This window comes from Aythya marila, assembly GCF_965140915.1.
Source record: "Aythya marila genome assembly, chromosome: 1".
Taxonomy (NCBI): Eukaryota; Metazoa; Chordata; class Aves; order Anseriformes; family Anatidae; genus Aythya; species Aythya marila.
The window spans coordinates 94,835,564-94,861,883 of NC_139042.1; the positions used below are offsets into that span (position 1 = coordinate 94,835,564).

General features: G+C 36.6%; 1 protein-coding gene across 2 annotated transcripts in view; it reads left to right on the top strand.

The window, feature by feature from the left end:
• Window positions 1-26,320, top strand: part of HLCS (holocarboxylase synthetase) — a gene marked incomplete at its 5' end in the record, with an annotated part of 124,434 nt that overhangs the window by 13,366 nt on the left and 84,748 nt on the right. For both annotated transcript variants that reach the window (XM_082762129.1, XM_082762130.1), the window contains one exon: window positions 1,813-1,995. In XM_082762129.1, coding sequence (XP_082618255.1) covers window positions 1,813-1,995 — 183 coding nt within the window. The remainder of the gene's footprint in view (window positions 1-1,812; window positions 1,996-26,320) is intronic.

Genomic DNA, 26,320 nt, shown 5'->3' on the forward strand with positions numbered 1-26,320 from the left:
CACTAAGTTTAGAAAATAAATCTATGTCCTGGGAGTAAGGCATCTACCTGGGTGTATACCCTGTGTTAACTAAAGTGGGAGAGATTTCAGCCACTTCCCAGTAAAATTTTTAAAGTGAGCATGAAGATAACTTGCACATTTTGTTAGCCTCAGCAGCAGCTGAGACCAATGTGGTGGTTGTTGTTGTTTTCATTTTGCTTGTTTATTTTTAGCAGGGCTGTTCCCAATTGTATCGCTTGCCTTACTCTGTCTTTGGTTTCAAGCAGCACATTGAGAAAAGCAGAACAAGATCTATTTACCAATATTTAAGTAGATGAGGAATATAATGGAGATGTAGCTGAAAAAACTTTTTGGAAGGTTCTAGGAGATATTTTTACCAATGTTTTATTTATAGGAGAACTATCTCAGGAGCCCAAACCAATCAGAAGTAACTGCTTACATGTCAGGTAGCATGCACTTTTTTAGCAATTACTCAATTCAGAAATATTCATCAGGTTTCTTAGAAGTGTTTTTGTCTCTCATCAGTTTATCAGATTAAATCTGGTAGTTTTTTGGACAGTGGTACATGTAGTAACATGTCTATAGCTTTATGTTGGAAGTTTTGCCACCCATGTGTTCTATACTTGTACTAGAAAATTGATTAGATACTGGTGCTATCCATTTCTGCAAGTTCCATGGTAAAACCTGCTTTGCTGTACCGTTTAAATTGATCCTTCTGCTGTAATAAAACTTAATACTGCAGAGGTTTTCCTCAGAAAAAGAGCATTACAGTGTAGCTTCAAAAATCAGATTAAAAGGATTAGAGTGTCATTTTATAATTTTAAATGACTTCCAGTCTGGATTTGAAAAGCCTTATTGTTTTCTCTTCAGGGGGTTGACAGTGACATCAGCCATTAAATATTCTGTCACAGACTAGTCATTTCCCTTTTTTTGTGCTCTTCTGTTGTCCATATCTGTCCCCCCCCTACCTTCAGCAGACTTCTCTGAATTTCGGTAAAGTAGATTATCTATAAAAGATAAAGAACATTGTTAAAATGTGCAAAGTGGGAGACATGAACACAAGTAACAGCTTGTGATTTTCATCAGATGAATGTGCATATAGCAGAGTACAAAGGCTTCTAAATATTTTGAAACAGAAAAAAAGGCCTAGAAGGGACTTTTAATGCATATCATTTCTACTTTTAAACATCTGCTTCAGCCAGAGATGTGATTCTCTACAAAGTGGTGTTCTGGGGTTCTTAGTTGGCTTTCAGAGCATTCTTTTAATTGCACTGATGGCAACTTAATTTGTGTGACACAGTAAGGATTTGCTCAGGCTGAATTCTTCTGATCTTGTGCAACCTCTGATAAAGGTCTTTCAATATTAATGTAATTCTTCTCTTGTACAAGCCGGAATGTGACCAGTACTGGTGTTGGTTCTAGGGTGCTAACAGACATAAAATGCCCTGGGAGAAGTTTAAATTTGTGAATACGTACAGGTTTGAACAAGTCCTCCAGGAGAATATCAGTTTACTTAGAAGAGATATTTTATATAGTTTTCGAGAAAATTGTTACGTGCTGATAACTGTCGTCTCTGAGCTGGTACCTATAAATGTATCGGTATTCCCTCCTTTATTAGGATGATAATACCTACACGTAGGTATGATGAAAGCATGAGACTTCTAAATGACACTAGTCATGCTGGGTAGTTCAGCAACCACAGTTGGGACGGAGCTGCTTTTGGAACTGTTGTGACCATTTCTCTCTGTCACTCTAAAATGTTTAATACCAGTAAAATGATTTTTGAAGTTCTCTTTGCACATATCCTGCCAGGTGCACTTGGAACTGGATATCAATTCTGTGGATTTCCAAAGTGAAGAGGATTTTAATTTGCTTAAGATGAGCAATACCAAGAGATATGAAGTTCTCAAGGAGATCCTGGTATCACTTGGCCTGAGTTGTGAATTAAGTGAAATTCCTTCTTTAACGCCTATTTACCTTCTCTCTTCTGATGAGGTAAGGCTTCTACTTACATTTCAGTTGACTGAGATTTACCCAACAGGACAAGTTCACTGATCAGTTGAATACAGCTTGTTTCTTACGTACTGTTTTTGTTTGGAGAGCTTTACATGTATATTACAAGTAAACAGGAGGCTTAATTTCTACTTTGTCACTGTTTTGTTGCCTGCTAATACCTTTGAATTTAACAATAAGGAAATTTTTTGGGAGTAACTTTTCAGATATATTTGCTATATTTGTTAAGAATTTTTGTGCTTATTTACATACTTCTGCAATATCAAAACATAAGCTTGTGGTAAAGTACAGAAAGAACTGGGTTGTAAGACAGGATTTATTTTTACTTGAAAGCAGGTAGAAAGTTCTGTATAGGCTGGGAACACAAGATGAAACACAAATTATGGAGAATGGTAGGGCAGACCAAAACTGAAAGACAAGAATGAATGGGGAAGGGTGTGTAATTAGACAATGAAGAGCTTTATTCCTGAGGATGTTCTGGTATTTGTTGGAAACTGAACAGTTCCTTGTAATTCAAACAGCTGACTGTATAGTACTTTTCAGATTGAGACACTGCGATGAAGAATTGTGAAGAACATATAAAGCAGCAATTTTAACTTATTTTTCCTTTCCTTTTTTTTTTTTTTTTTAATACAACTTCAAACACAGGAGAACCATACTGTATTGATCTGAAGGGCTAAAGCAATAAGTGATTGAAAAGTAATATAGGCTACTCATGATCACCGAGGTGGTTGTTTCTAGCGCATTTAGCACTGTCACTTTGTACTCCTAGCATGCTTGTCTAATTCCTTCTTCTTTTCTATGCCATCCTTACATTAGCACAGAAAAGAGATGTCTGTCTTTAGCGGAGCTCAACTGTAAAAGCTCCTCCTTGGATGCCTCGTTCCATCACATAGCCAAACATCCTTGTTTGGCTACAGTATCAATCAGTGAATAAAGTGACATATTACAGCTGAATGTTTTCATATCATTGGGATGGTGTTTGAAATTTAGATTGTACTTCCAAAACACAGTACAGGCTCGTTAATCCTTAAACTGCCTGAAAGGTGGGTATGGTTATCATTACATACCTTATAGATGGAAAAATACGTGATGTGTCACATTATTCTGTGTGTGGCAGGCAGGTCAACAGCAGATCCAGACAAATTCATAATTGCATAAGCCAGTTCTTCTTCAGGGCTCTTCAAGGAATTCCATTTGCCCCTATGAATCTGAGTGAGTTCAGCTTCTCTTGAGTAGTCCTTCAGTTGACAATTCCATCATTGTTTCCTGCCTCTGCTTTTCCCAGATCATGCTGGTGCACATTGCTGTTTGGGTGCAGTTGCCTTTGAAGACCGATGCAAAAAAGGCATTAAGTGGTTCAACTTTTCCTGCGTTGTCTGTGGCTAGGTTGTCTTCCCCGTATGTCAGTGCACCAGTGTTTTCCCTGAACAACTGCTTGGAACGTGTGAGGCTGGGGTATCCCTTCTTGTTACCCCTACTGTCCAGCACTAAATTAACTCTAGGTGGGTATTTACCATCCTGAGTTTTGTCTGTAGATACCCAGATTATGTTTTTATATGCTTCTCTCATTGCTTGTCTGTGTTTCCACTGTGCACATATTCTTTTTATGTGTGTTAGTTCATCAAAAGCTCCCTGTTTAGCCAATTAGGTTTGGTCTTCCTGCATAGCAGAATGGTTCAGAATAGGCAAGTTCTTTATTAGTTTACTTTACAGATCGGTTGTACATCCTGGGTACCCTTCCCTTTGTGGTTGCTTTCCAAGGAATCCTAACGAGTAATTCTTTGAATAAGCTGAAGTCTACTTTCCTGGGGTGGAACTCTGCTGCTTACTTTTTCAGCCTTCCTCCAAGTCAGTGATTCTCATGGTTGCTGCAGCCAGTGTTTCTGTCTGTGACCAGATTTGAAACAAGTTCTTCTCTGTCTGTCAGTGGTAAACTCAAAAGAATCAGCTACTTGTTCGTGTGGCAGACAAAAACAAAACTAAAACTCATTCAGCCTTTCTGACTAATACTAAATATGCTGTATACAGAAGACTTGAAGGTTATTGATCTTACTTTTTTTTTGTGCTTTTTTCCTTCGTTCTTTGTGAGTATTTATCTTTCCCATGCACTTGCAATTTTCAAGCAATCATACTGTGTTATAAAAAAGTTAGCTAATTCTGTCCAAACTTGCCATCTAGTGGCATATTACAGGTTGCAGGCCATTAACAAAATTTTAAAAATGTATACTGTATAGTCAAGTCTTATATCAAGATTGTTTTTAAAATGTTGTTTTTCCACAGTATTTTTTAAACAGTAGTTTTACAACACCCATACGTGTAGTCATTGTTTCAATGTTTTTCACTTTGGCTATGACATATTTCTAGAATATTGCATGAAAGGAAGTTGCAACTTGTGTGTATGAGCTACAGTTAATAATAAAGAGATAGCATATTAAAATAAGTAAGGAATATGTAATACTTGAGCTTTCTAGCAAGTTATCTATTTTTCTACATATGTTATGTTTTACATGATTTCTAACTTTTCCTAGAGATCAAGATACCATGAAATCTATCTGGTAGGTGAATAATTTCAGAAATATGGAAATGAGTTTCACATCACAGTGTATTTGAGGAGTACAGGAAATGGAGATGAAGGAAACTGTCTTGCTAGCTTTATTATTCTTGAACTTCAATCTATTTTTTGTCACTATTTGTAGAAAGAGCTTTCCCTGTACAGGTCTCTGGGTTGTCTTGGAGAGTATATCCTGAGAGATTAAACGAGTTAAGTTCATTGAGAACAAGGGATTTTTGGATGATTTTCTACTCCAGAATAAGAAATTCCATGATGAGCCAACTGATGATCAATCAAGCTTACTGTCCTCTTAGCAGTTGCCAGTAGCAGATACTTAGGGGAAAATAGAAGAATGGCAAGTGTTCTCCTTTCTAAGAGCTGGCAATTCATTGACTTCCTGGCTGCCTTCCTGCTTTCCTTCCTTTCTGGAAGTCGCATCTGTACCACTATGTTTAAAAACCACTGGTAACACCTAACCTTGTCAGTTTTCTAATTCATTTTAGAAACTATAAGCTTCTTTTTCTTATGTGTGAGAAATAATTGATTATGCTCTGCATTTCCTGCTTCATTAAGAAAAAATGTAGGTTTTTGTCCTTTTTAAATTCTCTGAATTTAATTTGCTAGCTTGCTTAGTTTTTTTATTTAAGCTTCAATTTATAGTAGATCTGTTTCCTGTTCTGTGTGATTTCCTTGATTTATCCTCCCCACTCCCTTTCCTCCTTCATCACTTCACAGCTTTCATCTGACAAATTTCCTGTTAAGTTGTGAACTTTAAATAAAATGTATTGAACTTTATTGAATGAATAAGTATCTTCTCTTGTGTTTTCCTCAGCCTAAAATTCCTGAACAATCTTTGTCTTTCTACATTATTATTGCAATGCTGTTAATAGTCCCATCCATATTAGGCTAACTGTTATTAATTTGGTTATAAATTAAGACTTAAAGTTCTTTTTGTCTACTCTCTAGGTCTTAGAAGGTACCTTTTGTAATAAAACTTTCAGCTGCTTGTGAGGGGGGGGAGGTTGGAATTATTGTTATTTTTCTCCTCAGGATTTGTATATTGAAATTTAGTTTGTCGTTTATATGGTTATCAAATACCTTAAAATCAGTCTTACTACATAGTCTTACTACATCCAAATATCAACAGAACTGCCATTAGCTTTCTGAAAAAAATGTCAAACTAGAAAATATGATTTATTCAATTCTTGTGTGTGTCACTTTTCAAGTAATCTGACTGCTGTGATTGATTTCTGTATCTCAAGGATTGTCGGTTTTATTCTTTATTTCTTCTGGGTTTCTTTCATTTACATGGCTTTTTCCAAAAACGACCAGAGGCTCTACCAGTCTGAGATTGAAATTCTGGTAATATTGTAGCTTTGAATTCACGTAAAAGCTCTAATACTTGAATAATGGATGACATTGTCCGTCTGTTTAGAGGTCTATATCTTAGCATGTGGAATTACGCTAGTCAAATCCTCAGCTAGCGCTGGCTGCTGTTGGTGTTGAATGATTTCTGTGACAGCGTGCACATTTTATTCCCGATCTCCTTTCTTGTAAATAGAGTACAGGGTAATGGGCCTGGAAAGTAACAGCACTTGAGGCAACTCTTTCATCACAAGATTTTTTGCACTAAGACTTGCAAGTATGGTTTACTTCAGATACACACATATGGACATTTTTAAATTCAGTTAACTAGGGAAAAAAACATATTGATACTGTGCTACAGCAACAATGAAGGCAGTGTTTGAAGCAAAAGCAATGTAGTATGAAAGGCAGGTTACTTGGTGGCTAAAAGTTCAGTTAAATCTGCACAACTTGCTGTTCTTAAAAGTCATTTTAATGAAAAGTATGGATATTGAAACACAGAACTTTTCGTTTCCTTCCTCCTTGATATGGTGTTACGCAAATTGTAGACTTGTGCGTTGCTGTAAAAAGAAAATTCTATGTCACTGTGGTGCTGGGTGAAATCAAAGTGTTGAAACAAATGGTGATCAGTGTACGCCTGTTGTCTGGCACCCATATGTTCAGTGGCAGCTTCAAGCATAGAGATCTGATTTTTTCTGCAGCTTTGCCTTTAAACACTCAAATATTTATTCTTTCACATTGCCATCTTAAAGGATAATTTTTCAGACATAAAGGCTAGGATTGTATTTTATTGCTCCAAGTTTCAGCATAACGCATTCTGGGTTTCACGGAAACTTGAAACAAGAATTCACTCCTTGAAGAATGAGAAAGATTTGTCAGAATAGTGATTATTTCCATTAGGAAGTACATTACTCCCACACATTTGCTCATATGAAGCTTCTCAAACTTGACTAGTAACTCAGGCTGTGTTAGGCTGAGTGACTTTTTTCAGCATCTTCAAACGGATGGCAGCCAAACGATGAGATAGATATAATCAGTCTTCATTGGTTTGGCTGAGCTAGTAACCATCTTTTAAATAATATGTTCTTCCAGAATAATAAATAAATAGTCAATACAGCACATTGCCTGAAGCTTGAGGTTGGGGGTTTTAACTTTTGTTTACTGGAGACCGAGAGAATAATTTAACATCTCTTGAATTTCAAACCTTCTTTTAAAGGACACCTTCAGGTAGAGAATGCCATTCTCAAAAGAATAACGCAGGGCAAAGATGACTTTGTGTATCTGAATAACTCAGGTGCTTCATAACAGAACCACTTAGACCAGTTTTACATCTTGATCTGCAGTCTTAAGTTGTGATTCTGTGATGCCATCGGCTGTTTTGAAATTCCAAGTCCATTATGTCAGCAAAGAGAGTATGAAGTTACTTTATCCTGAATAAATCTTTCTTTGAGGATGGGAAATTTGAACTCTTAGCTAACACTATAATGACCCTAGATTTCAGGGTACGTTTTGGGACACAATTGTTTCTGAAATATTTCCATATATGTTAGTGCTTATTGTAGAACTTGAGATTCAACTGCAAAACTGCAGAGTTTTTTTTTTTAAATTCCAGTGCTAAAGTGAGAGATGGTTATGCTAAAATTCAAAATGATTTTGATTGTTACCCTATTTTTTGTACTTGACGTCTAGAAAATCAGAGGACTGCTTATTCTTTCCTATCATCCTTTAAGCGTAGCATCATTCCTGCCTTTTAGCCTGTAGGACAAAAACCAGGAGCCCTTTGGAAGTATTTATTCCAGAAAGGAAATTTGCTCCTTTCTTTAGCTCAGGAGTAATCTGAGAGCTGAGAAAAACATTGAATGAAACACATGCTGTTGTGAGGTATATGAAAAGATCCTGCTGATCACTGATGAATAGTTTGTGTCCAAAATATTTTACTTTTTTTAATGTATCATTTTGGTTGATCAGCGGATTATTGCCAGAAAGTGACTGTACATGAGAGCTTTGTGAGTTTGTCTTTTTGCTAGGAAGGTGAATGTCTTTATCAGTGAAGTTACTTCAGGGAAAAAAGAACAAAAACCAAAAAAACACCACCAACAAAACCCTGTGATGTAGATGTGGCAATGTAAATGCAGCTGTATCAATGAAAATGTCTATTTGCTGGAATAATTTATTCTTTTTGGGAAACTGTTTTAATGTATGCCATGTGCAGAACTCTTTTGCTGTTAAAAGCTGTATTTCTGCTAGAATGCTTAGACAAAACAGTGCATTTGGCAAACCATTCGCATCCTGACAGGTAGGTTTTTGTTTGTTTTCCTTTCTTAGGTGGCTTTCTGAAGAATTTATCTGTGAAACAATCCCAGGATTGATAACAGTAGTATCAATTCAAACATATTTGTAACTGAACTCATGTGTTTAATTTTTTCTATAATAAATTCAGTCAGAGTTATTTGTAGGCTTGCAAAGATTTGAGTTGTATGTATGTAGGGAGGGTGGGTTTGCTTTTGTTTCTTTTATATTCCTCAGATTAACTGTGTTTCTTTATAACAAACCCAAACTATTTCAGTGTTACTGTCCTTCATTTAAAAACTGTGTGTATCAATATGAGATTCTAATAATAGTCCCCAATTGTGCTGTTGTTTTTATACGGTTCTGAACAGAATTACCTTCTAAGAGGGCTATTTGGGACCACCTCTTGCTTTGGCACTTCAGATCTCTGTTGGACAGAGGAATACAGGAAGTCATTCATCTGAAAGCTAATTTTACCCTAACTGAGGTGCAAATTCTTGTTTTACAGAATCTTAGGATGGCTGAGGTTGTTGGGGACCCCTGGAGGCCACCTGCTCCGAGCCCTGCCCAAGCAGGGCCACCCAGCGCAGGCTCCCCAGGGCCATGCCCAGGCAGTTTTTGCAGATCCCCAAGGAGGAGACCCCACAGCTCTCTGGGCAGCCTGTGCCAGGGCTCCTCACCTGCACCAAGCACAGAAGTGCTGCCTGCTGCTCAGAGGGAGCCTCCTATGTCCACTAATAAAGAAGTGAAAAGCTTGCCAGCTCCATTCTCTGCAAGTTCACCTTGGAAAAAAGCAAGTCTTGGAACTGCTTGTCCTGTGTAGGGCTTTTTAGGCACCTTTCCCATGATAGTGCTGGACATAAGACTCAAAGGCATGGTGGCATACGTTGTAGAAGTTTAAGCTGGTATGGTTTTTCCTTCATGTTTGTGGATGGCTAAAAGAATGATTATGGTCAGTTACTGTGGTTCACCAAGCACAAGGTAACTTCTTAATCTGCAGTAACTTGATAGTATAATTGTGAGGAGGGTTGCTCTTCCGTTTTCTGTGCTTTCCCTCTCTGGCATACAGAAGGAGGGACAAACCATGAGACTTGAAGACAGGTGTAGCATTAGTGAGGAGAGGAGAAGGAAATCTGTGGATGGGAAGCAAGATACTGCTTCTTGTATCTCAGTGAACAGGAGATTTGTAAAACCTGTTATAAAGCAGTAAGATGGGCAGAGATGAAATAAGTGCTGTCTGTCTTTCTCCATTTTCCTCTGTTTTCTGTTATTCTATATACCTGTACTAGCATAGTTTCCTATTATAGACCAGCCAGTTCTTCAGTAAAACTTTTGAGTTCCAACTATTTGGCAGAGAGAGAAAAGCTTAAATGAAGCTCAGTTTCTACAGTAAACTTTGTGTCATACAGTCCAGGGCAGGATGCTTTTCAAAGCTCATTGTATGCCAAGGCACTCTGTCAGTCTTTCCTGGCAATAAAGAGATGTTAGTGGGGTTCCCAGTCTGCTTAAACCTAGCTGTGACAGAAACACCCACCCTGTTCTTGTCACCTCCCTGCTGGCAGGCCAGGCAGTAGTAATGAGGCAGGAACTTGTGAGGGACTGAGAGTGTTGCTGTGACAGGAGGAAGGGGATGTCGCAGGGGAGGTGAGATAAAGGAGCTTGGGACTACAGTGGCAGAGTGATACTCTTGAAGTATAACAGCAGTAGGGCTGTTATAACAGTGGGGCGCAGCAATGACTTGAAGAGTAATGGGTAGCTTTAGATTTGCTGTCTGACACCTATATTCTTCCCCACGGCTGAAAGAGGTGATGAGAGCATGACAAGGGAAGGGAAGCAGCACACTACCATCACAGAAAGAACATCAGTGCTATGTTGGACTTTCCTCTTCCTCTCCTAACACCTCGCAGCCCCACACAAATAAGGGAGGGGGACAGGGAAGAGGCAATGCTTTCTGAATTTTCAGGTCTCTGCTGCTGGCTGGTCTCTCCAGTGGCCTTTTCAGTTTCATTGTCTGGGAACAGGAGCAATCCTCTGTCTCCAGAGGTTGAAGAGAATGCATCTTCTTGGCTCTCCTCAGATGAAAAGAGCTTTCTTCAATCAGTGAGGGTTATTACACTGACATCTTGCCTTGAAACGTTATTTTATTTTATGCTGAAAAATAAACTTTTGCCTCTGCTGCTGAGAAGCATTTAGCTGATACTGTTGAGAAAGAGAGAAAGCATGGGAAGTGTCTGTATGTAGGGGCGTTGGACAAAAAGACTAAGAGGGGTACTGCACTTAACCTCAGACACAATTACAAGAAACTGGGCTTTCATGACTCTGTTTAGACACTTCATTTTTAGGTAGTCTTATAGTCCAAAAGACTAAGAAACTATAAATGTGTTTGTTTTTTTTTTCCCTACTAACTTTTGAGACAAAATTTAAATATCCAATAGAAAGTCCTTTTCCTATTTGCTGACTAGTCAAGGCTTGGGTTCTTACTGATAACTGAGTTTGCTTCTGCTGGCTTCAGGAAGTGTCAGAAGGCTAAATTATTTCTCAATTACTTATTCACTCATACAAGTTTTTTTGAGCTCGGTATGGATCTCTTTATTGAAGAAAGGCTGTCATACTGCAGGTATTTTCAGTGAATTCACTAGGGATCAGGCTGTCTAGCAGTGTGAGATTCCGGTATCGATCAGCAACCCTGCACAGCTGAGCTTCAGCAGTGTTGGCATTACATTAAAATCACCAGGAATCCGTATTGCTCTGAAAACCTGGAAGCAGTTGAGGCTTTTTATGCAGCTTTTTGAGTGAGGGAAGGTACCTAACCGCTAGGGGTCACTTATTAGCTGGATTTTGAAAACACATAGTAAAAACAAAAATATGGAAGGGATGGAAAATATTTTTTCACATTGTGTTGTGTATAGACTTGCATTAAAATCTTTGTATGTTTGTAGCAGCTGGCCTGTATAGCATTCCCTCAATTTTCAAACTGCTTTGTAAATTTCACAAGATCAATGATCTGTAGTGTCAAAATACTGTAAAAGATTTTCAATTAAAAAATTTTGATGAGAGACGAGGGGGACTCCAAACAACGCACCAAGTAATTCCAGGTGGTTGCTTTCTAAAGTTATCCTTTGCCTTTCTGCTATTTATCTTCAGGGAATACTTCCTATGTATTGCTTGGGGAAAAAAAAAAAAAAAGGCAAACACTCCCTTTATTTTATACTTCTGTAGTTAAAAGTTTTTTTGTTGTTGGTGGTTTTTTTTGGGGGGGGAGGGGGGGTCTTACATGATAGCAGCAATCATGTTGTTTATGTTAATCAACAGTGAATCACATTTGTAGGCACAAAATAGTGAACGGCATACAGTTTGTAAACAAGTTTTGACTATGTATTGAGTCAATAAATGGTTTGGCTGATCTTTTGGAAAATGCAAGAAACTTTGAGGAATGAAAGGAAATACCTTGTTTACAGCAGTATCCATAAAAAGGGTCTTTATGCTGCTGTAAGAACTGAAAATTAGTGCTTTTGTACCAAGTAGCAGTTTATCGTATTGTACAACTAGTTCTGGTATGAAATTGTTGCGTGCTGGCATCTGAGCAAAGTACTGAAGTCTATTCTGTCGTGTTTCAATAGTTGCTTAATCCAAGTCAATGTGCACGATACTTCACAACCATTTTCTTCAATAGGCGTGTACTTTTGGTACTGTATAGATTGGAAAACAAAAGCCATCCAGAAATCATAGTAAAGTAATATATATTTAAAAATTTTGGAAGTGTTCATGTTTTCTGTTAACTTCTAACCCCTGAAGTTACAAAGAACAGCATTAGTGTTGAATACTCCTTCTTGAGCATAGGTCACTCGGCACAGAGTGGTGCGAGCCAGTGCGTGAGGCTGAGTTTTCTTGGTTTTAGTTTATCTTTGAGTTTGCAATAAGAACCTAAATAAAATACGCTGAAATCCGCAGTGGCAGACTAATGCAAATTCGTGTTGGCTCTGTGTCTAGCACAGGCACACATTCTAACTTAATGTGAAGGCTGTAATTAAAGTGACTGGTTTTGGATTTTGTTTCAGCACTCTCAAGTTGTAACCGATAAACCTTTTGGAGTCAGAGTTCAGAGGGTGCTGCCTTGGAGCAGATGGGTGATTTTAGATAGCAAGAATCCAGAACTTGTGACAAACGCTCTGGAGATCCATGGCAATTTGGCATTGATTCGTTTACTATGACCTCACTGGTAAAGATCTGACAAAAGTGGAGTATTTCCAAACTTGAAAAACTTGGAGATTCTCTGACTGTCACTGGGGCCTGTAGCTAATTTATGTAAGCGAGACTGGGAAAATGAGAACAGGCTTGGCATCAGCTGGAGTCCTGTGAGATGCTATCATGTTACCATTGCTCAGAAATGACGATACATTTCCACAATGAGAAATCATCATAATGGTTATCTAACAATTTAATTAGGGTTTCTTTTGTATATCTACTTTTAAACAAATTATAGCTATATGACATAAGATTCTATATTTTAATTAAAGGGAAGAGTTTAAAAAGTATGTAAGCAAGAGGAAATACAAATCTATCCTTATATTGCTCTTCAAAAAAGATGAGCTGCAAACTTTATCTGTTATTTAAACAGTGCATTTACCACACTGAGGTCTTCCAAATAGGTTTTTGACTCTTAACAATTATTTGACAATTCAGCTACCCAATAATGTTGTTGATACTTTATGAAGAAGTTTGTTATCATCAAAAAAACATCATCCACAACACAAAGCTTTTTAGTTAAGTTTATTGAGCTGATATTTACTCTGGAAAATTAAGATGGGAGTTTAATTAGGACTTAGTATGGAGTGGTGCTAGCCAGTTCTAATTGATTTAGAAGACATTCCAGTGTTCTCAGTTTGCCATACAATTGCTTCAAGTGAAGAAGATGGAGCCTGCAAAAAATATTTCAAGTGTGACTTGTGTCAGTAGTTGATAGGAAGAGATTGACTTACAGATTCTGTTGTATTTATATTTTGACAGTTCATTTTAAGAAATGATTTGAGGTTTCTGACATGTTGAGGAAATCCTGAAATTCCAGGTGCAGTGGGAATGGAATTTGGCATGTGACTATCTGGCTGACATTATGCAGTTCTTATAGTGAAAAGCTGATTAAAGAACAGCTGCTAGCTTAAATCAGACATTTGGTCTACTTTCTGCTATAACTTTCCTATAAAAGCTTTTTTTATTTGCATTTTAGTCAGTCTTCACAAGTGGAACATATTCCAAATTAGTAAATCACTGTACTTGGTTACTTGACAATTGTAGTGGTGACATTAAGTACAGAGGATTTACACAAGTATTGAAGCAAGATTTCACAAGTATTCAAAGAAATTAAGTAAAAAAAAAAAATATCAGAGTAAATCTTGTTCTCACAATATGTGTATTTTTTCTTCTGCCAGTAAAAGTATCCTCTTTAAAAATGCTGTGTAGCTAAGTCCATCAGGCAAACCTGTATTCTTACAGTTAGAGTATATATACAGAACTGGGCTTTATAGGATTGCACGATTTAATCCTAGTAATTTCAACCAATTACCATTTTATCTGTGCCAACATTTTGTTGCATACCAGAGAATCAGTTGTGCTGACAATTTTGTACCTGTGTGGTACCAAGTCTATATACAATTACATCTTATTTTATTAGCCATACTGGCAACCTCAGGTTTCAGAAATTAAGCCCAGTCCTCTTCCTTTACCCCTTTCTTAATGATATAGAAGAACTGATGAAATTGACACAGGCCTAGAGAAAAAATAAATAAATAAACAAAAAACAAAACAAAACAAAACAAAAAAAAACAACTGAGAAAAGTCGAGAAGTGAGCTATTTATCTAGTGTTCACATTGGAGCATGCTCTTTGACTGATGAGGATAAGAACTTTTTTGAGAGTGAAAAACCTCAGGAGGAAGAGCTAGTTGATCTGCTTTGATACTGGATGAAAGGGAAAACAAATACCGTGTGGGAGGAGGAGAGAGGGGAAAGGGGCAGCAGCTGAAGAGGCAGAGGTAAGGAGCAAGGCTTGACCATGTAGAAAACAACTTCTGTTGCTGCGTATTCTAGCATTCCCTACAGCTGCTAGTTACAATGCGTGTCTAAAAAATATTGGCTATAAAATCTGTGCTGCTTCTGGACTGATTATTTCACTAGGATATGAGGTACATTTCAGCATTCGATTTTTTCACGTTGTTTTGTGGACAATTATTTTCCTTTTCTAGTGTGTATTGTGTCCCCATTGTATGGCAAGTTGTATTGTTGGATTTAACAAATATTTTAAATACTAATCCAGAAAGCATTTCAAAATATCCTTAATTTGTAAAAACTGACTGCCTGTGCAATTAAAATAATTAATTCAAAGCCAAACCTTAGCAGGATCAGTGTTCAGGAAGCTAGTGCAGTCTGTCCCTGCTTTTTTTTTCCCTGGAATTTGGTGGTTGCTATATAAAGTTTACAGTTTTTGTACCTTTGGAGAATTAAGATTTGAAGGCAGAACAATAGATCATTTTATAACTCAACTCTTCAGAAGCAGGTGCACAGACGGCAGAGTCTCAAAACATTCATCAGACAATGTAGGTTTTTGCTGACCTTCTTCCTTTCAGTACAGACTTTATAGAAAGTGAATACTATGTTTAGCTTCTCTGAAGTAGTTAAAATAAAAATAAGGTGATTTTATTTGCTAAGATCCAAATATGAAGATAAATGTTGGGATATAATGTATATTCCTGTGGAGTATGCGTGCTTCCTTTTTCCTGTTTTGCAATGATACCTTTTTACATGTTACACCTACAATGAAACAACTGGTCATAATTTCTTTGTAAATTACTTAATAATGGATGATGTAGGTCATAACTTCAGTAGAAAACATGAGGTTAATCTCACTAAAAATTTATTCAAAAGGAAGAACAATACTCAGTCAGGGAAAACATACCACCATCTTTTCCACTTTAAAACACTGTACTTGGATGTTATCCACCTAATGTACAAAAACAGCTTTCAGTAATTGAAAAACAATTTGAGGTGCTCGTAATTTTAATGTATAGAGAGAACTATTTTGTGGGAATGTGTCTCAGCATTTCCATGTAGTCAGAATCAACAAAAATAAATTCTGAAATTCGTTTATTTGATAAGGAGAAAGAATTGGGTTTTGCTGCATAATTTTCAAGATTAAAAACAAAAATCACATATGGCATGTTTTGTCTTTATGACTCATTATATGAAATAAGCAATTATCCATGCATTTTTCTGGTCTGGAAGATGTACGTTTTTTCTTTCTGAAATGGGAGTGTTAGTATTACGATTAGGTCATGCACCAAAGCTACCTGACAGGAACAGCAGCTGCAGAGGTGGAAGTTACCTAATTAGTTTTCCATTTTTTGGACTGCATTTTAAATGTTGATTTATTATTTACTTTTTCATTACTATTGCATTACAGTAGCTTAAAGCAAATGCTTATTCCTATCTTTCCCTTATATAGAGAGGGGGTGGCCGAATCCCAAAGTTAACAAGCAGTATAAGCTACAAATTACCATAGATATGTTTGTTTGTTTGTTAGGAATACCTGAAAATACTTAAAATTCTACTTTTGTCTTTAGAATACTTCAGCAGTTGTTTCAAAGGGGTATGTTTGATAACAGAAATACTTCAAACTGGTTAGAAAGATGATGTCTTTCATGGGAGGCGAGGCATATGCAACATTTCTGGCTCAAAAATCTGTGTGATGTAGATTGGTAGAAGAGATAATAACCTTACGTTTGTTGTGTTTGTTGTTTCTCTGTCTGCTGCTGGCCACTATTGGAGAGAAAGGTGCAGGTTTAAAGAGGCCTACTGTCTTGATCTGACTGCTGCTCTGTCCTTACAGTCATGTTATTTGAGCAGCAGCAGCAGCTTTTCACAGAAGCTGTCCCTTTCTGCACATTCATTAGTTATTTTTTTCATTTGAAGGGGAAGTTCATCGGGTTTTGTAATTATGGGAAACCTTTCCTTCTAACCGTTTTAGCCATAGGCAATGTCTGAGAAGCAGCAATGTTTAATCTGGTATTTCAGTTAAATGATATGAATGAATAGCTAGCGATGATATGGATATGCTTTTGTTATCTCAGCAGAAACCAGTTCCTTTTGGAGTTGGGAGTCGACTTCAGTTTTCTCTAAATATTTTCAGGCTTTTTCTACCCTACAGGATCCACTCTGTCTAATGATGCTGTCCATTTAGCAGTCCAGCAATAGCAAGTTAGACACTTTACAACTGCAGTAAACCTTACAATAATTAGTGCTATCCTCATTGCTCCATACAAAACAATTTAATGTTCAGAAAAGTTCCTTCGTCTTAGCCGCATGTTAATTTACTGGTAGAACATTACTTTCACAGCGACTGTTGCGTCCCTGATTTGAGTAGTAATATTAGCTAGACAAACTGAAAGTACACATCAAGCTTTAAACTATTAAATGATAATCATTTTGCTCAGTCTCTTGTTTCTCTGGCTGTTTGGTTCAAGGAACAGAGACCCAAATTGTCCCTGTTTAATGAAGGATAAATTAATCATTAGGTGTCACAGACTGAGTATACAGACTTTCTCTGTAGCTTGCGTTCATTAGCTTGTATGGAACTATTCTGGAAATACATTTAATTTTTTTTTTCAGTAGTTGAGGTAATTCCTGAAACTTTTTACTTTAGTGTGATTTGTTTTCAAAAGTTAACCATCTGGTTTGGGAATATTAATCAAGAGCCTTCAACAAAGGTGGTTCATATTTAATCAGTTAAAAGTTCATCTTTGGGTGGATATGTGCAGAGCTATTTTGTAGTCTTTCAAAGCTTTTACTTCATTCTGTCCAGGTTCTTGACTAGAGAAGTGTAGTCTGGGTAGGATGTTGTAGTCTTTGTAGTTATTTCTCTAAGATTCTTGCCCAGACCTTGGCCGTTTTTCATTTTAGTATTACAACAAGGCTCTGAAGTTCAGCTTCTACCACTTGCCATGGTTGGCCAGAACATCTGAAAGGCACAGTATGACCACATGCCCAGGGAGCTGTAAGTGTCCTTCATACACAGGCGGCTGAGCCAGAATGAGAACTTGCATTAAGCCACATTGTTACCCCACTTTAAAAGCTTTCACACCTTGTCAGAAGGTTTAAGCTACTGCATTGCAGTCACTAACCTTTCCAGTAGGGTATATCACTGCTGATTCGCAACAAGCATTTTCTGCTTATGTGGTTTTAACAAGACTTTTCAGAGAGTTATCTTTTGTTTATCATCTCACTGTCCTTTCCCCCCCCAGCCCTCTGGCCCTAATGGTACTTCCTTACCTGGGTTAATACAACACTGTAATGGGAAAAGGCTAAGAAAGGAATTCATCTTGTTTTTTCTGGTGTGCTATTCAGTGGGGTCCGAAGGCAACACAGAAGCATGTTTCTGTGCACTGTGATCAGTTTTTATTAAATGAGGTCTCCCTAGGCTGTATTCTACATGAAATGTTACCACTTCCGTTAACGAATATTAGCCTGCAAAATTTTATTTGGCAGATGGTGTCTTCCCTCAACTATTTTAACAGTGATAGAAAATAAATATTCATAAGAACAGAAACAGGTGGTTATCCTCAGAGACAAGTCGAGGGAATGAAAAGTCCTTCACAGTAAAGAATGTGCCACTGTCATAAATGCTCCTGGCTGCTTGCATTTGCTTCTGTTGACCATTTTTCCTGCACTGCCTCGCCTCTTTCTTGAATCTGTTCTTGTTTGCTTCTTTGAGCACCATGTTTCTGTAAGTCAAAACAAAAAACAAAACGAAAAACCCCCAAACCACAGTGTATTTCAGTTACGAGTTCTGACTTCTGCTGTGCTGTCTACAGTACCGTAAGTTCTGTGTGCCAGGTGGGTCTGCTGGAGCAGAGCTAGTGGTGTACATGACAATTAAAGTGAACTCAGCCCTGGAGTGGCTGAAGGGTTTGTCTTGCTGAATGCTCATTCTTATCCTCGTAAGGGCTAAGTGTGATGTATGTCCACCTTTAAGTGACAAATTACATTTTGATGTTTTTTCCCCATTTACCCCTGATAATTGCAGGAATGCTTTCAGATGGCTACTGTCTGAGGAGGTTGGATCTGAAGTTAGTTCTTGAAGCTGCGTGTGTGTCAGGAACCTTATAGTTAAAGGAAGGTGTCATATATGCTTTGCTTGCTATTTTTCCTCTGAGGAAAAAAAAATTCCTCTTTTGTTCTGAGCAACGTTGAAGAAAGCAGCAGAAGAAAGTAAGTGTTAAATATGAAAGAGGGCTGCAAAAGGGAAAGAAGAATTATAATGTGGTAAAAAAACAAACCAAAACAACAACAACAACAAAAAAAACCACAAAACAACATGCAGCCAGGATAACTGTAAAAGTAGTTTGTATTGATTTTTCAACTTAGCATATTTGGTAAGAAGAATGTATTAATTTAGAAGTTAAGTACTACAGAGGCTTTCTTGAGAGTTCTCAGTTTGATACCTAAATTTTATATTGCTATATATAGTTGTAAAGCATGAAGCTTAACTATTATGTTAAACTCCACTGAATAAAAAGCATTGGTTTACTGGTTGTATTTTTGTTTTTGTTTTGAAACAATCCTAATTAATATATGGATTAATATCATATGCATATTATATCATATCATGCATATGTTTTTTAGGATCCTGGATTAGGAGAATTCAGTTACAGTGAAAATTAGTTGTTGTTATATTAATGCTGTTTTTCTCTCTTTGAGTATGTATATTATAAATAACATACTATGCACGTTCTTGCCATTAAAACATATAATTCCCAAGAAAATCTACTTCTCTAGGTTGCTTCTTTTATCATATTTATTTATTTATTTATAAACTGTTATAACAACCTGAATAAGTTTTAGAAAGGGTTATAAAATATATGATACATATTGAATGTTAGCTCTACAACTTCAGGGACATAACTGTATTGTAATTTCTGAGCTGTGGTACATGCAAAAATGTGTTTTGGTCTCACCTCAATATTTCACAAACATTTCTCTAGCTCAAATCCCCTTGCAGTTTGACAAAATTGGGCATTACTGCTCAGGAGAGGCAAAAACTAGGTACAGCAGAAATTTTGTCATTCAGGTCTAATGTGTATTTGCAGTGCTGAGAAGAGAATCTTTGGCTCCTACGCCACTATTTCATATTCATGAACACTAAATTCAGTCACATTTTATATATATAAACCTGTTGAAAGGCAAAACAAACCTGATGGAAAAACTTAAACTAAGAACTGTGTATTATCAGTGCTAAGAAAAAATATTTTCTTAGGTTTTATTTACTTAACTCATTCTACTACTAATTCCAAGATTTTCAGCAAACAATTTTATCCTCAGTTGGAAAAAAAAAAAAGTTTTGGTACCAAATAAAAATACTATTATGTGATAGTTGTTTAACAGAGCCAGTTTTACCCGCTGAATATATTGCATCTAATTTATTGCCCTATTAGCTGAGAACAAAATTCTTCTGTATTTTTTCTAGTCGATAGTGAATACTTTTGAGAGCAATTTAAAATAAATGCATACAGCATTTAGGGTTAGATTTATACCTTCATTTATTCTTCTAAATGTGACTTAGATCTTAAAAAACAACAACAACAACAACAAAACTTTTAAAAAACTTTTAGACTAATTATGCATAATGTCATAATATTCAGATTTTAGTGAAAAAGTGGAATGTCTTTTCCCTTCTGCATGGTTTCTCTGTACTTATTTTTAGCATGGTTGCACGTATGCTCAATTTGCTATATACTTTTCTTCAAAAAGAAAACCACAACAGTTTTGTTACGAAGTAGGTGTCACAAAGAATTAAATGGTCAAAACATAATTTATCACGCCTTTTTCTGGTAGGATAAATCAACACCTACTAGTCCTCTGATTTATCAGGCATTTCATTGCAATGCTCGTTTTTGTGAAGTGTTATGTAGTGATGTTATGTCAAAGGTAGACCTTGTTCTTATTGATCCTTTACCCTCGAAGTCAGCTTTATGGTCTGTTGCAGCAAATGTACCCCAATTACTGTTATATTCTGAAACCAGTTTACGTTGCCTAGGTGGTCATATGCTATTTAATTTATGAAATGAAGAGCTACAAACTACTAAATTTGATTTTGCCCCATAATTTTTAGTATCTTTTAAAAGTGATCTTTAAAACTTTATTATGTGTGTTACAGAATTATGCAAAATATGAGGATCTTTTGATGCCTATATTCTTTCTCTTTTTTTTTTTTTTTTGTGTGTGTGTGTGTTCTTGTGCTTAAATGTAGTGAAATGGTAGCATGCAATTACAATTTTGCTTGTCTTAAAACATGTTTAAGTCTAATCCTCTAGTGATTTTTTGACAGAGCTGTGAATTCTAGAAGAGGTTTTAACATCTGAATATGTGCTATTGCATTCAAAAATTTTCTAATAAGATTTGAAACCGACTTGGCAAGTGTTTGGTGAAGGATCTAACACCCAAGGATTCAGTATGTCATCATACTTCACTACCTGTATCTTGAAACTTCATTTTTTTTTTTGTAAAGCTGATACAGAATTTAAACCTGCTTTTTCAAGTCAGGTACATAACACATCACTTTGTTGCATGTGTAATTTTCTAGGGGAATACTTATCTCATTGTTGCTGTTGTATATGAATAGTGAGCAAACTTATTGTTCAGTGTTAATAAATGTTAATAAAATATTTTAGAATGTTTTTGTTAAAATATTTTTTCAACCATAAAACACAGACTGAATTTTAAGTAACTTCTGTTTTTACTAGAAACCTTGCACAGGTCTCAAAATCAGCACAAGCCAGAGTAAATTAGTTCAACATTATAAAATACTGCTTCATGAAATTAAGAAGTTTTTGATTAAGTAGACTTTTGGCCTTTTGGAATGGAATATGGTTTCCTTTCATATGTAATGTGCTTTTTTCATATGCATGGACGGCTTCAGTTTTTGTGATTTCTTTTTTTTTTTTTTTTTTTTTTTTTTTTTTAAGATACACTTTCAGTTCTGGATGACATTTAGCCTTTGACCCAGCCACTTTCTTACAATAAACAGTTTGTTGATGAGAGCAGCTGCTGGGAAGATTGCTTCCAGACTGTTCTGTTGCAGCTGAGTAAGAAAAGCAAAAGCCAGAATGCACCTTACAGCATCGCTCTGCTGCCCTCCTGGTTCCTCTGCTCCGTTCCTGTTTGTATTGAGGATAGGGCAGTGGGCCTTCTGCAGCTAGTGCTGTCCTGCAGCCACAAAGGCTGCTCCGTGGCACGGGACCAGAAACGGTAGTACTTCGCTATCGAAACCAAGGAATCAAAATAAATGGTTTCTCCTGAGGACAAGATATATTCACTGTTTTTTGTACCTCTAAAAAATTGTTCCATCCTTTAAAAAAGATTAAATACTTCTTAGCACGAAGAAAAAAATTGTCTGGTTCCTTTACTTGTTTCGTGCATGTGAATGGTAGTACGTGCCTTCTAGCAGCCCAATACCTAGGAGCAACACTGTTGAAAATAGCAAATACTGATGTAGCAAAACCAGCAAATACTGATGAAATACTTGACATTTTGATTTCTATTATCTTGTTACTACCTTATTTTATAGCCTGATTGACAGCATTCTATACAGGAGGTAACATCTGATACATTTTTCATTAACTGGTGACTTTTGACCTAAGCCTGCAACCTGTTTTTAACATTTAGTGCTGCACATTAGATAAATTAATTTTCTGCCTACATACAGTGGTATTTAAAGCTAAATTTAATTTTGGATTCAGATAGTTCTTGTTCAAAGCAATGTAACACTGATAAAAGTTCCCTGCAAATCTTGCACAAGTCAAAACATTTATTAAGTCTTCCCCAGGTTTTGGACTAGGTGTTGCAAACATCAGTGCTCAAAATGGCCCCACTTGAATAGGTGACTGTTTCTACTCCCTTGCTGAGATGATACACTGTATAACTGGTTATATAAAGGAATAATTGGTTTTAAAAACACACTGAAAAGGGCAAAAGACTAAGTTTCTTATTTGTGTCTTTTAGAAGTGATTAGCTTTGTTTCCCCCTTCTCGAAGTATATAGCAAACTAACTATCTGAACCACTGGAGACTCCTAAAAATCCGGTTGGTTGTGAATTACACAGTTAGGAATCCCTGCCATCTTTCTAAATGCCCTTCCAAATTGTACACAATTGACTCATGTTTTACATAGTATCTGGGTTTAGGAAATATAAAAAAGATTATTAAAAAACTGAAACAGATTTCCTAGTTATGTAGTATCCTGAGAATGCATAGCAAATATCAGCCAAGTAACTACAGAAGTTCATGAGAATATGAAATGAGAATGCACCTCGGCACTACAATAAAATCTTTATGAAGTTCTTTGGGGGATGGGGAAAGGAGGGAGCGGAGAGCTGGGAATTTCTCTCCTTTCTGAAATTTTTTATACTATGAACTAAACACAGAACTGTGAAAATAATGGCCCTGTGCCTGCTAGATGGATAGGCTCAGATACATAGATTCTCCCCTGATTTACCCTAGATTACTGACCCCTTTCTACGATGTATTTTCCTATTAAAAAAATACTAAACAAATGAAAATGTTACAAGTAATCTGAAGAAGGATTAAAATCAGCTAGTGTGGCTGTGGACAGAGACTGTTTAGCTTGTTCAGTTTTTATCTATTCCCTTGAACAAGGACTGAACTTTCACATGAATTATAAGCAGTTAGTACTAGGAGAAATGTTTTATATACTTTCTGAGAATGGATTCAATTGAATACTTCATCTATTTCGAATTGGATTTTGAATGTTCGTTTTCTAAATGCCCTTTGTGCTTTGCAGTTCTGTTTATTCTTTTTGTTTCCGGTACTACAAAATCTATCTTAAGGCTTACACTTACGCAAATGTAAAAGGGCAACTACTCAAGCCTGCAAGCATCAACGTGTAGTTTGGTAACATTTATTAAGTGCTAATGACATGTGAGAAGTATTGAACCAATGATTATGACAATCTAATGAAATCTCTTAGCCTGATTGCTTGATGGGTGGGAGAGACAGAGAGACGGCCTGGCTTTGGCACACAAACACAGATCTGCTATATACAGCTTTCTTAAGCCCTGGTGAACAAGTGAAAGATAGCCACTACAATTTCCTTGCCAGTACTGCTGGGAGCAAAGAGTGGCCTTTCTCCCATCTTTGTGGGTGTTTCTGTGGAAGAGGTTACAGCAGTCCTCTTTTTGGGCCTCTTTCAGTTCCTCTGCCTAGGCCATGATCACCTAGAGATTACCTTTTTCTTTCCTCGTATGAGCTGTCAAGAAGTTATTTTTACTTTTGTCACTCTTTCCCTAAAGGGAGAGAAGGATAAAAATAATACCTGTCAATGAGTTAAGCTTAGTGTCCATGAAATACTTTACAAAATTTCAGTAAAAGGTACTATGTGCGTGCTAGGGTATGAAAGCAATGAGGTTATTATATAGCTTCGCGTTCTCCATCATCTATATTAGAGTAGGATTTTTTGGTGCAATTTAATATGTGTTTAACATTTTTCTATATTGACGAAGTATGAACATAATTTTAAAATGGGTTTATGCTAGCATTATGAAACTGTCATCTGCTTCAGATCTCAACGTATGCCATTATTACAGGAAGTAAAAACATAGACAGCATCAGAAAAGCATTTTGTGTGCCTCATTAGTCAGAAATGTCTGCCAAAACCGTGCCCTCTTGTGCTAATAGCTGACTTTTCCTGCTGCCGGCCTCCTAAGTTGCTAGCATTCTGGGCTGGGGTTGCCACTGTAGGTGTGCTTTTTGCTGGCGCCAGCCTACTGCTTACTACCACGTTGGACTTCAGTTTGTTTCTATTGGATTCAAGAGATGCTATGGAAGCTCTCCAGTGGCTAATTTAACACCTTTAAACTTGCATGCCTGTTGAGCAAAGCTGTGTAACGCAAGGAGGATATACTTTCTTTGTATACATATGCATGTGTGTATTTATTTTTATATTCTAAATTTGAAATCAGATTCCAAGTGCTGTGGTCTCTTTATTAAAACGTGTTCTTTTCCATCAGTGCTATTATAGAAGAATTCTTGTGCAATATGGATATTTAAGATCATATCTGAAACAAGTAATACTCATTTGAAAATGGCCAATTCAGAAAAAAGCAGGTTAGCCATATGAAGGTGTGGTGTCTGTTAAGGTGCTTATACTCAAAACGAGCTACTCATGTTCTCCTCCAAAAGATCAGTGCTTTGTGCCTGTGTAATATCCATTTGTTTGGAGTTAATAAGCATATAGCCTTACGTGATTTAGTTGATACATCAATTAATAATATGTCAATCAATACATTAACTGCAGACTTCTTGAAGTACAGCGAAGCAAAACCAGAGGCTGTTCACAGGAAAGGGTTAGATTTTCTGAAAAGGAAGAAGAAAAATAGTTAAATGTCCCAGCTATGTATTCAGAAGGGGAATACTTGGCCTTACTTTCTCTACACGCAACAGCTAAAATACTTTATTATACTACAGTCATAATATTGTGTCACTGGTAGAGCATCACTAGTTAAATTTGCCTCATTTTTCCTTCCAAGCAAGTAGAGAGCTAACTAACTGATATGTAATGTTTGTTCATTTTATGGCATTATATTTTTAGCTTTCATTTAGTTTCGCCTTCATGTTTTTAATAAAAACCAAATGAATTTAGGCTGTGACTGGAGTTTTGTCTCAACAAAGAATTCCGTTGATATAAAATTTAAGATTTATCGTTACAGAATTCGGTAGAAAAGAGCAGCTCCCAAATATGCCTGGTGGGATCGGGAGGGGGAGAGGGGGAAGTATATATCTGTCTATGAACATATATATAAGAATAAGAAAATGAATTTTAAAAGATACATATAAATAGAATATAAGAATAAAATCTTGGATTTGGGTTTATTTGTAACCATTTTAACTAAAAGTTTATGTGCTTTGTGTATATGTCTCATTGGCTGATAGAGCCCAGGTGCAAATAAAATCATCTCCGTCAGGAGCTATAATTTTCTGTTATTTTATACTACAGCAGAGAAGGGTCCATATGCAGCTGGTTTTTGATCTTATGTCTGCTTCTTTTTTCCTTTTTGTTCAATCTCAACTGCTAAATAAGCATTAGGAAAAAAGGAAACTAATGATTACCAAGAAAAAAAAAAAAAGATTTTTAAACAGCAAAGGAGAACTGTTATGTAGTGGTTTCTTCACACACCTGACCAAACTCTTAAAATCATAGAAAGCAGATGTTAAATCATTAACAAAATACAGCTTTTACTCTTCCTTCTTTACACCGCAATTACCATTTAAACTTTAGTTCAACAACTTACAGCGTCAGCCCTCCAACCCTTGATACAGTGACCCTAATAAACTTTTGTGCTGATCGGTGGAGGAGCTGAGGGTACATAGTGTGCAGTAGCTGAGCTCCTCATTTCTATGGATTTTGTGAATTGACATCTACTGTATTTCACTACCCGCTTCAGAACAACTTCCCAGTTAGTGACACTTTGAGTCCAACAATCAAAACTCTGCTTTTTCATATGTTTGCCTCTCAGTACCAGATGAGTGAGGCTGTCACCACCATGAGATGCTGCTTCTTTCCATGCTCCTGCCCTGTGGAATTCAGGTTGCACTTTGGAGCATGTGGGGAGAATTTCTTAGTGAGAAGTGGTGGCTGGTTCCTGTTGGTACAGTGCTTTTCTGCTTTTTATAGTTGCTTTTTACAATGCATTGAAAATACGTTGTGCTTTTGCTATGACTAGAAATCTTTCCTGTTCTAGATGATAATTTTCTAGTTGACTATTTTAACCGTGAAAAGCTGATTTAGCCTCCTGCCATCTAGTCACTCAGCCAAAATGTCAAATTTCATTGTTCCTTTAAGAAAGGAGGTGGCAGTATCTTTTGTTTGGAGAATGCACATATCAAATTGATTTGAGAAGAGAATGGTTTTATACATAGGCAATTAATTTGTCTTGACTTGCATTCTCCCTGCCAAAAATGATGCAGTAATGATGAATAACAATTTTAGATATATTTAGATATATTTAGGCCACCCTAAAACATGTAGTTACTATACTTATG